The 12,292-nt window shown below is 44.8% G+C and overlaps 1 protein-coding gene across 8 annotated transcripts in view; it reads right to left on the reverse strand.

Moving 5' to 3' along the window:
* LOC131104841 (plexin-A2-like) overlaps positions 1-12,292 on the reverse strand; it is a 178,669-nt gene that overhangs the window by 144,574 nt on the left and 21,803 nt on the right. For 7 of the 8 annotated variants that reach the window (XM_058052407.1, XM_058052404.1, XM_058052405.1 and 4 more), the window contains exons 2-3: positions 6,942-8,212; positions 1,495-1,677 (exon numbers count right to left, since the gene is read on the reverse strand). In XM_058052407.1, the coding sequence (XP_057908390.1) occupies positions 1,495-1,677; positions 6,942-8,120 (1,362 nt within the window). In that variant the 5' untranslated portion in view covers positions 8,121-8,212. Of the gene's footprint in view, positions 1-1,494; positions 1,678-6,941; positions 8,213-8,488; positions 9,437-12,292 lie in introns of those variants that run through there. The other variant, XM_058052406.1, reaches the window with a different exon arrangement.

A 12,292-nucleotide genomic window follows, 5' to 3' on the forward strand; every position in this document is an offset into this window, starting at 1 on the left:
GCAGAAATTGAAGATCATTATAAGGGGCAGCGATGGCATCAGCAGCTGTGAACCAAGCTCTAGCGGACAGTCCCACAACGAACATACAAATGTTGCAAATTCCTCTAGTTTCCTAAGAAGTGAGTTTGAACTGATTGGCAAATAGGTATATCTTGAGAGCGTACAATGCTTTGGCCATCCAGCGAGCATGGTGAATAGCTCCTGGTGCCACAAAACATGTGCCTCGAGGAGGACCACCACAAAGGAAGATAATGACAAGTTCCAGAAGCTCCCTGTAGTCATCCCTCGGCTGGAAAGATTCAAGCCGTTCAATGGCAAATTCAATGGCATCGTCTTTGATGTCTGCAACAAGATCACCATCACTTGTTATGACTGATTTGAAGTTGGCTCTGTCCATGTATTCCCAATGCTTCTCAAACCTTTTGAAGATCTGAACATCAGGTGGGGGGCCCCATGCATGTGGTTAGCAAGAAGATTAGGTCAGCAAATAAGTATTATATATTTGCATGGATAATTTTCAGCATGTTCACTAGGTAAAACCAGCACAATAAAAACCACCTGTGGTAAAAATGAATTGAATGCAAATTGGTGTCATTGTCAGGGAAGTCCAATGCTGTCATAAGGTCACATTAATGATCATTATTAAACCAATAAAACATGTTTGCACAAATTATCATAATGTGCGAAAACTCCTGAATATGCACAGCATATGTCAAACTTCAAAGTTGTTGAGCAACCTCTAAATATGAATCAATATTGATAAAATTTGCCCCAAATGTTTTTTTCATTTATCCTAACATATTGGTGGGGTGAGAGCATGAAATTTCAAAAGTTGAAAAATAAGGACCACCCTAATGAACGATTAGACCAGCACCGTGGAGAGATAAAGAAACCAATGAACGGACGAACAGACTCAAACAAATAGACGAACTGACATAAATGGACGAACAAATGACCGGACTAACTAACCAAATCAGCAGCGGATGTGTGTTACAATGTTACTACGTTTAATGTACGATAATGTAAAGTGGTAGATTTAATGCTAGTGATATTTAATGCTAACCACACAGAGATGCCCAAGCAGAGAATCGAACCCTGGTTTCCTCACTGTGTGGCCTACATGCTAACCACTCGTCCTGTGTGCGGCCTTTGCTGTGTTTCCTTATAGAAAAATAGAAAACCTTCTTACCGATGTTGAAGGCTAAGCTGATTCTCACACGCTAACCAAGTCACAACACCAAGTACACTAATTCTGTGTAGTACTGTAAATTTGAAACCGAAGGACAACCGACCGAATGTTTTCCCGGTTTTACCATAACGTTTCATTGGTACGCATTTTTCCCATCAGGAATCAGCATTTAGACAGCCATTGATTTCGGACCACAGACCGCCCCGCCCACTTAAGGTCACTGCAGTTCCACCACAATCGTCCACAGATTGCAGGACATCACAACACAAAGCAACCACAGCAGGAATGAAACTGAAAGCACTGACCTTCTTCAGACGTCCGCTCTTGGTGCCCACGAAGGCCACGCAGTATCCGTTGTAGACATAGGAGATGACGGAGGTCATGCGGTCGCGGGTCTCGGTGTAGAGGGTGAGCCCGGTCACCAGCTGGGAGCCGCCCAGAGGCTGGTTGATGTCCAGGCCGCAGAAGGAGTCGTCGATGGGCACGGGCTGCATGCACATTGAGAGAAAACCACAAGACCAGTCAGATCAGAAGCGGCTCACCTGCGACTCCCCGCACGCTCAAGACCCGAACACTCTCGAGTGGAGACAGCCTGTGAGGAGAGACGCTACACAAGACGACAGCTCGGCGAGGGGGGCAACGGCGACACGGGAGATGTCAGGGGAGCCGGGGGGTGGGGGGGGGCGACGGAGCGTCCTTGCCTGGACAAACGTTTTGTCTTTCGGTCTACGCCTGACTGGACGCCACATCGCTCTTGCTGCGCCTCGTTACCTCGAACTGTGAAAGGACCTCTGAAAGGACACAGGGACTTCTTGGAAACCATAAGCTGAGGCCAGGTGACATTTACAAACACCAAAAGCATCAAAAGCATGAAGGGAGTCGCTTAGGGTGGACTATCACAGAAAGGACGCTGAAGGATCATCCGATACTATAGAAAGTAAACATGGATACACTTTAGTACAGCAGTCATTGTGTCTTGCCTACAGTACAGTCAAGCATGGCGGCAGATGCTCGAGTGCTTTCGGAACTTGGGGGAGCTGCGGTAAGGTGTGGGTTGTACTTATTTTTGTTTGATGCTGTGTGTCAGAAGTATAGAATGTCATGTCATGTGTTTAAGGACTTGGTGCAAAAGACACTAGTCAAAGATCCTGATGATAGAACCTTTCTGCTGTTTTAAGGACCTGCTGCAAAAGACACTAGTCAAAGTTCCTAATGATAGAACCTTTCTACTGTTTTTAAGGACCTAGTGCAATAAACACTAGTCAGAGGTCCTGCTGATAGACGCTTCCTGCTGTTTTTAAAGGACCTAGTGCAAAACAGACTCGTCAAAGATCCTGCTGATAAAACCTTTCTGCTGTTTTTAAGAATCTGCGTCAAAAAAATCAAGTCAAAGTGCCTCATGGCAAAATCTCCTGCCATTTTTATGAATACGCTCCAAAAACGGCAGTGAAAGATCCGCTATTTACAGGACTGTGCTGTTATTAAGACCCTACTGCAAGAATGCGTTCAAAGACTTTTTGATGAGATGAGAAGAGTATGCTGCTGTTTTTAAGGATCTACTGCTAAAAACAGGAGTCTAGGATCTGCACAACTGCTGTTTTTAAGAATTTGTTGCAAAAAAAAAAAATCTAGTCAAAGATGCTCTAAATGACCAACAGACAAAGATCCTTAATGTGACAGAAGTACTTTGCTGTTTTTACGGACCTACTGAAAAGAAAAAAGACCAGTCAAAGACATGGGGCTACTGCAAAAAGGCCAGACAAAGATCCTTGATATGGAGCTCTATCTATATAGACCTACTGAAAAACACTAGTCAAAGATCCTCATGACAGAAGTCCTTTGCTGTTTTTAGGAATCTGCTGCAAAGAACCTAGTCAACGGTGCCCTGCTGACGTAATCCTGAAAGCTGAGACAAAGATGCTCTGTACAACAAAAAACAGCTATTTTTAGGCATCTGCTGCTAGTCAAAGATCTTCTTGACAGAAGCACAGAAGCAAAAAACGTGGCCTGCTGTTTTTTAGCACTTTCTGCCCAAAGGCTAGTCAAAGCAGAGATCCTCTAAACGCTCGTCAAAGATCCTCAAAGTTTTTCCAGTCTTCTTTTCCTTTTAGGATGTTTTTCTATCGCTAAAGCAAATGTGAGATTGTTTATACTTCTCTTCGCCAAGCGTTAAACACTCTGTCGATCCCATCATCCGTCCATCTGCGTCTGGGAGAAGGTATGCTGGGGGAAGTGAGTGAGGGCGGGGGTGGCCAGGGGAGCCGAATAATTGCCTTTGCGGGCTCTCATGGCCACGCCCTCGTCCCCGTGTTGTCACATTAGCGCTCCGAGGTTGATTATAAAACAAGACGGCCTCTGGATGTAAACATTTAAAGCTCACTGAGTGGGGGCTGGGGACCCACACGTAACTAATAGCAACAGTCGTTATGTTTCCTCTTCGCTGCGGACCATTTGGATGAGGCTGTTTAGACGCCGCACACTTGGAGGCCAATCCCGGCGGACCTCCTGTGGCTGAGGGCACACACACTTTATCTCAGATGTCACTGAGGCTGCGTAAAACTATTATCTGTGAGGTTAAAAATAGGACAGAACTCCTCATCAAAGTCCAAAATGTATTTATGGAAGTCTTTCATTGGGAATGAAAAGCGGAATTGAGTTAAAATGTGACGGGATATCCACACTCCGAGTTATCCATCCCTTAATTGGCAGCATGATAGCGGGCGTAGGCGTGAAGGCTGCCCTGATACCGACGCCCCTCTCGTCTCTGGAGATGCAGCGACGCTCCAGATGGCATAAAGCCGGACGACCCGGCCGATAAATCTCCCCCCGACTTCATTTCCCAGCCGGAGGATGTGCGGGCGGGGGAATAATTACGTTTGCCTTCCCGACTGTCAGCGGTGCACCAGAGGAAAGATGCCGTTTTTTATTTATTGTTGATGAAAATGATATATGACGGCCGGTTTAACAACACTCCAAATAAGTATGTACAAGATAGCTTGAGTTTATGAAACGTATATAGGCATGACGTTTCCAAGGAAATGTTGCTGCTTCTGGAGACATATAAGAGAAGAAACAGAAGAAGCAGTTTGAGCAAATCACAGTCAAACAGGGAGACAATGTCGACCTGGCAATTTTCCAGCTTCGAAAGTGTGGTCACAGAGGCGAGACGCCATATTTATTTTTTCACTTCTGAATTCTATCTAAGGATTTCATGTCATCATACAATAAAGTGCCACTGATGCCTGGAAAAACACAGCCTTTTTCCACTGTTCTGTATACCTGGCACCGACACCACAACATCAAGCCGCCAATTTTTCGCCTTCAGAGGAAGTATCAGAAATGTAACAGATGGGAATCTGACGTGGTGCTTTTGACAAATGATTTCTCACCATCATATTTTGAAGTCAAACTATGGAAAAAACAATGTATAAATGTCCAGTATGTCCTGTTCTGTATAACTGGGACCAAACGGGGGCACAAAGTAGAACTAGTAGCTATGGAGACGGCGTGACTGATAATGTCACACTAATTTTTTTTAAACAGCTGCCAATGGCACAAAATTGGTTTTACCTGCCAGTAAATCTGTCATTTTCAAATTTTTTCCCCTTATTTGCTCTGTATAACTATAGTTACTATATATATTTGAAATATCTCCCAAAAAGGATTTCATCTGTGAGTAAAAGCTGCCTTTTTTCTGTACCACTGTTCTGTACAACAGGCACCAACATGGAATAAGTTGACAGAGGGCACAAATCGTTGGCTTTGGTTTTTAGGCTTCCCACAAATTTGGCGTGTAAAGCTGCAACAGACCGTAGATGCCTTTCACACAGAACCCAGCCAACACACCTTCCTACAATCTGACTGTCAGATGACATCCAAACCTTTTTCAAACGTGCAACATGATTATCAGAATTCACGTCAAGAAACGACCACGTTGTACTGTATCTATATTGTAATTGATTGATAATCAATCGTTTTGGGGGTTCAGGGACCTCCCCCAAAAGAGGAAACATACAATAAACTTCTCTCTCACTGTCAAGTTCCATTTGAGTACAGTTATTAATATTCCATAATACCTTTTATGTAAAAAAGCAATAGGACAGAGTGCTTTTTAGTAGTGCAGCATAAATGACGTTGTACGGTGTTATCTGCCTGTGCTGCCGCGCCGTTTGACTTGGGGATTTAGCGTTGAGCCGACATTGTTAGTGCGTCCGCCGTCCTCTTGTTGAATTTGTGTAAGCTTCCAGACGTTCTCATCCATTGATCTGCATAATCCATACTATGGGATGGATTTACGGGCCGCGGCAACACGGTCTTAAGGATGAAATTTCATAATGTCTCATTTTCTTCCTGGTCTGTGTCATGTGACAGCTGCGCCACGCGTGTCGGAATGTCGTGGGCGGTGCAGCCCGGCAGCCGGCAGCGCACGCTGCCAGGATTTGGGGATTCTGCGGGGAAGCTGGGAAAATCAGGCAGCAGCTTCTTCCTCCTCCTCATCACTATCGCCCATCCTCTAACCTCAGCGGAGAACCCTCAGCGAAGATGAACTCCTCCCTCTTTCAGGATAATAACCTCGGATGTGCCGCTAATTAGGAAGTCAGTGATTTTCATAACAGTAGTCAATTGTAGGCCTGCGGGTGCAGGATTAGCAACAAAGGACGCTGATCAGAGGTCAGCCTGGGGATACGTGGACCTAAGCTTTGTACAAGGCACATAAAAAGGCATGGAAATATCGTAAAATATCTATTAGCGATCAAGCAACCGCGGCCTCCTGGGGAATGAAGCAAAACCAAGAGACTTGCAGCCCATCGGTGGCCTTGTTTCACCAGATAATTGCTTGGATTTCCACCCCAGGAATGCCATCTACCACAGCATCACAAGCATCCGCGACCTGCAAACTTTTCTCACCGCGGCAAATGAAAGGATGAGTTTGATGTTTTGTAAGGCAACGCGTGCACATATGTAAAATTTGTAACATAATATTATAATAAATACATTCCCCAACCTAATTTTCAAAACTATATTTAGTTTTTTTCCCAATAATATTAGAATTTTAAAATATATATCTTAATATTGTAATATTATTAATATATTATAATAATAAAAAATAGTATAAAATTATTTATATATTATTTAATATATTATTATAAATAAAATATATAAATTAATATTTATATATTATTATTCATTCATTCATTTTCTACCGCTTATCCTCACGAGGGTCGCGGGGTTGCTGGAGCCTATCCCAGCTGTCTTTGGGCGCGAGGCGGGGTACACCCTGGACTGGTCGCCAACCAATCACAGGGCACATAAAGACAAACAACCATTCACACTCACATTCATACCTAATATACTTAATATATTTTTTATTTCTTGTGAAATTATATTTTTTGAATGTGTCGAAGGACAATAAAATAAACTGACACGAGCGACAAACGGCTCCTGGGCCGCACTGTGACCACCCCTGCTTTACGGCGGTGTTCACTTGAAGGCTTTGTCTTTTATAAAATGAGTAATCTTGGTCTGTTTCACACGTCGGTTCCATTTCTTTTCACACTGTAAAACAAGCCGAGCAAAACTAAGTGGCATGTGACATCACTCCCTTCTCCTATTGGACAGGAAGAAGGTTTAGTGTAGTAAACAGCGCAAATAAACATAACCAAGCGCCTTTGTTTACCAAGTAGTCTGTCCGATAATAGCTGGGGTCTAAAGTCTAAAGTCCAGTCTAAAGTTTCTGTCAGGCGCAACTCACCGCTTTGGTGCACTGCACGTCCTTCCCAAGCAGCCAGTTGAGCTCCAGGTGTCCTTCGCCCTGGTAGCACGACTGCAGGCGCTCCTTGATGCGCGCATTGATGTCACGGATGGTGAACGCGCATAGCGCCGAGTCATCGGGCGGCCGGTGAAACTGCTTCTGCCCCTTTGAGAAGACGGCGAAGAGCACGTCGTCCTGGGCGTTGATGTGAAGCGAGGTGGCCAGGTAGCGGCCCGGCTTGCCCAGGTAGGCGGCCTGCAGGAGGCGGTACTCCACGCCGTTCTTCACGCAGCCGATGGGAAGCGAGACGTAGGAGTGAAACTTGCGGTCGTCCTTGCAGAGGCGGACGATGCGCGAGGTGTAGAAGAGGTCGCTGGCCGAGCTGCTGGACGACATGCCGTTCTCTGGCGTCTCGGGCTGCACGGTCAGGAAGTAGACGAAGCTGCCGCTGGCAAAGCCGTACACGTAGTAGATGTCGAAGTGGGACACCAGCGCCAGCGTGTCAGACGGTATCTTAATGAGCGAGGACACAAAGTCAGTGTGCAACTCGTAGTCGAGCATGGCGGACGATTCGGGGTCACGGGGAAGCTTTCGACTGGAGATGGTCGGGAAGTAATCCTGCTTCCCGTCTACTGCCGTCCCAATGAACAGGGTGCCGTCCTGGCCCTGCGAAGGCACGATGACCCCATACATGGTCCCAGTTTGGTTGACGCTGGAGAGGTAGTGCTCTTTCTTGTGCGACGGCTCCACGAGGATGAACAGGTCGTCCAGTCTGAGGAGCTTGCAGACGCCCTGGTAGAGGCTGCCGCAAGCTAGCAAGCGGTTCTGCGAGTAGTCGATGAGGAGCAGCTTGTTGACGTTGTTGGTGGACACCAGGGGCTCTGAGCAGGGTTGCACGATGAGGGGCGGGTAGCAGGCCTTGTTGTCATCCTCGGGGCCCGTGTCGTGGGACACCAGGAGGGTCAGGTTGCCTGAGAGCTTGTAGACACGGTTGACTGCTCCGATGTACACCGCCCCTGTGGTTTGGTGGACGGTCAGGTGGTTGAGGAACCAGTCCCGCCGCTCCGGGTGGAAGCTGGTGAATGTCTGGGCGCCACAGCCAGCGAGGGGCACGAGGAGCCACAAGGCTATCAGAGGTGCTAACAATCCCATTCTGGACTGAGGTGAGAAAGCCTTCATTCGTAGGAAGAGGACACAAAGGAGGGAAGACGGATGGCCACCAATGCAGGCTAACTAGTCCGTCCAAGCCTTGGAACGCTCTTCACATCTTCCTGGAAAGAAGGGAAGAAAAAGGAAAGTCGAGTGTTAATGACCCAGGGTCAAAGCTCAGTCTCACGGATTAAGAAGACAAAGGGAGGAAAGCGTTATGTGCACATTCCTCAAAGACATGCAACAAAAATTAGCCTGACCTGACTCACCCCGCACCAGCCCCCAAACACTCATACCTCCCACGCGATGACACACAACCCTCGCCACCTGGCGCAGTGACTCATGGCGACGTCTCAGGGAGGACAAAGGAAAACAAACTTCCAAGAAACGCCACTCACCCCGATAGCATACGGTGTATAAATCTGTTTTTATTGACTGCGCTGATCTCCCGATGACTTTATCAGATCGTTGCGGTGATGAGTCGGGGGCTACCGAATGTCGAGCCAAGGGGGATTAGGAGCAGCGGTGAAACAAGCATCAGGGAGGATAGCCCGGATGTCCCGTTATAAATGGGGACAGGTGTGTGTGTGCGGCGTGTCGATCATGTGCGGTGTGACACATTACACACTTGAGTTTTGCTTTATGTGTTCATATGAACGGCGGTCAACGTTTTACACATGCATGGCACGAAAGCACTGGTTAAAAAAGCTACAGTGCAAATCACCCCATTTTTCATGTAGAAATATTGACTTTATAAATATGAACTAAATATTAACTTTCATTGTTAAAAACAAAAAAGAAATGCATGATTATTATTATTGTTATGTACAAATGCGAACATTGGTTGAACATTGTTATATTAATAGTTGTTCACTTCTTCATAAATAAATAGATTTATTTGTATGTACTGATGAATAACACCAGCTGAGGTTTAAATGCCAATTAGCATATTTTTCCTCTTAAACAATTGACTTCATTTACATATTATTTTTCCCAAACCTGTTTTTATTTCATTTTGTGCCTCATAATATTACCACTAATTAACGTTTATTCATTCATTCATTCATTTTGTACCGCTTATCCTCACAAGAGTTGCGGGGGGCTGCTGGAGCCCGACTAATTAACACATCTTTTTTAATTTCATATTTGACTCTCTAAAATGGCATTATTTTTCCACATAATATTATGGCTTTGTTCCTGAAAAAAGTGAGACTTTTCTTCTCATTAGAATATGACCTGTATTTTATCCTAGTAATATTTGGTATTATTTGGACTTTATTCCTGTGTAAGTCAAACTTTTCTCCCAGTCTAATTTTCTAAAAATATATACATTTATTTTCTATTGTATCTCATAATATTGCAACTTGAAAAAAATTATATAAAAAATATAATATTTCACAGCTGGGATAGGCTCCAGCACACCCGCAACCCTTGTGGGGATAAGCGGTACAGGAAATGGATGGCTAGAACTCCATGCTACTAAAATGACTTTTTCTAATATTATTGTGAGTTTATTCACATAAAACTCACTTTTTTTTCATTAGAATACGACCTTGTTCTCTTAATATTTTTTATTGTTGGATTATTGTGACTTTATTCACATATTTCCAATACTTTTAGTAATAAATAATAATAATAATATTTTGACTTTGTTCTCAAGAAAACATTTTTTCCAATTCTGCTGTTGGCTCACATTTTTATCCAACTATTTCAACTTTCTTCTTGTAATTATAATTTTATCTGCAACTTAATTTTACAAAAATGACAACTTTATTCATTTTTTGGTTTGTTTGTCATTACTTTACAACGTTTAAAAAGTATTTTGTCTTTAATGTCATCATTCCCCATAAATGATGACAACTTCATGATTACACGTTTAGAATGTGCTGCAAGCCGCACTTTGGACACCCCAGCTCTAAGACATGAAAGTGGCGACCGAAAAGGCTTTAATGACGTGAAAAGCTGACTCAGCATTCCCAAACAAAGAGGAGGCGAAGCCAGCTAGTAAAAGACTCGAGGGACAGATAAAGAACATCCAACACTTTACAGACTTCGTATGAGTCAATAAACTTGCAGGAAACGTCCTTGGGGTCCATGCTGGGGGTTTTGGTGCCAGCGGCCATTCAGGCCCCCCAGAAAGCGCCGTTACTGGACAAGTTTCACGTTTGTGCTGAAACACAGTTTGTCTGTTCCAGGGTCAAACTGTGGCCACCACACAAGCCGTCTAAAATCCTCCATCCACGTTTTCTTACGTAAACATGCTCCTATGATTTTTATCAATGGAAGTCCTACACTGGCTGTACTGTACGAATGATGTCAGCTACGTGAACCACTACACTTTCATCGTATACTTGACTCCGGCTATAATTGGAGACAGACTGCTACTTCTTAGTCCTTATTGTTAAACTTGAATAATGATCAGGGGTGCATGAGAAAGTGGAAATGACAACCCCAGCTCTCTCTGACCACATGCTGCTTCATGAGGCATATAGTCAGCCATTCCTGGTAATGATGTTGGATTCTTCCATTTGTCAAAAGTGAAACCTGTCGGTCGCGTGCTCAGCGTCTTGATCTCCTCAGCATCGGCGCACACGTCGGGACGTCGTCTTTGGGGAGATAAAGAACATCAGCACGTAAATCCCTTCACGCCGTCCCAAAGCGAGCGTTGTTGTCAAGACAGGAAGAGGAAGAAAAGGGAGATTGTAATTTCATGGCTGTGGATTAGCGCCTTCCTCCCTTTCATGATGACGCTGCGGCGTGAAATCTCAGCGCCTAAGCGAAGCCGAGGACGGCGCTCTGTCGCCATCACAACAACATCAATGAAAGACAAGCTGACGTCTTTTGGTTGTTGGGTCTTTTTCCGTCTTTGCAATTAATTTCATTCCTGGCAGCTTTCCCGCTGAGATGAACATTTGCAGCTAATGAGAGGATTTCCTTCAACATCAACTTGTTGCCGGAATGACGGAAACTTGCTGACGTGGACAAGAACGTCAACAATACCAAAGACACAAACACCAGCTTCATCGTCAGCAGGAACGAGAACAACGGAACCAGGAACGAGACCAGGAACATTATGACCAAGGATACAAACACCAGCTTCATCGTCAGCAAGAACAACGGAACCAGGAACGAGACCAGGAACATTAAGACCAAGGATACAAACACCAGCACCCATGTAAACTAGAAGAATTTATTTCTACTCTTCTTTGTCTCAGTTGGAAATATCATCTCTGCTTCACTGCTTCATCCATCCCTCACATTCCTAGCTGCTACAGTATATCCATCCATCCATCCATCCATCCATCATCCATCCATCCATCCCTCACATTCCTAGCTGCTACAGTATATCCATCCATCCATCCATCCATCCATCATCCATCCATCCATCCCTCACATTCCTAGCTGCTACAGTATATCCATCCATCCATCCATCCATCCATCATCCATCCATCCATCCCTCACATTCCTAGCTGCTACAGTATATCCATCCATCCATCCATCCATCTATCATCCATCCATCCATCCATCCCTCACATTCCTAGCTGCTACAGTATATCCATCCATCCATCCATCCATCATCCATCCATCCATCCCTCACATTCCTAGCTGCTACAGTATATCCATCCATCCATCCATCCATCCATCATCCATCCATCCATCCCTCACATTCCTAGCTGCTACAGTATATCCATTCATCCATCCATCCATCATCCATCCATCCATCCCTCACATTCCTAGCTGCTACAGTATATCCATTCATCCATCCATCCATCATCCATCCATCCTTTCAACCATCCTATTTCTCCATCCATCCATCCATCATCCATCCATCCTTCCAACCATCCTATTTCTCCATCCATCCATCCATCCATCCATCCATCCATCCATCCATCCATTCTTCCAACCATCCTATTTCTCCATCCATCCATCCATCCATCCATCCATCCATCCATCCATCCATTCTTCCAACCATCCTACTTCTCCATCCATCCATCCATCCATCATCTATCCACCCAACCATTCTATTTCTCCATCCATCTATCCATTCTTCCAACCATCCTATTTCTCCATCATCCATCCATCCATCCATCATCCCTCACATTCCTAGCTGCCACAGTATATACATCCATCATCCATCCATCCATCCTATTTCTCCATCCATCCATCCATCCATCCATCCTTCCAACCATCCTAGTTCTCCA

Source organism: Doryrhamphus excisus, chromosome 16 (genome assembly GCF_030265055.1).
Source record: "Doryrhamphus excisus isolate RoL2022-K1 chromosome 16, RoL_Dexc_1.0, whole genome shotgun sequence".
Taxonomy (NCBI): Eukaryota; Metazoa; Chordata; class Actinopteri; order Syngnathiformes; family Syngnathidae; genus Doryrhamphus; species Doryrhamphus excisus.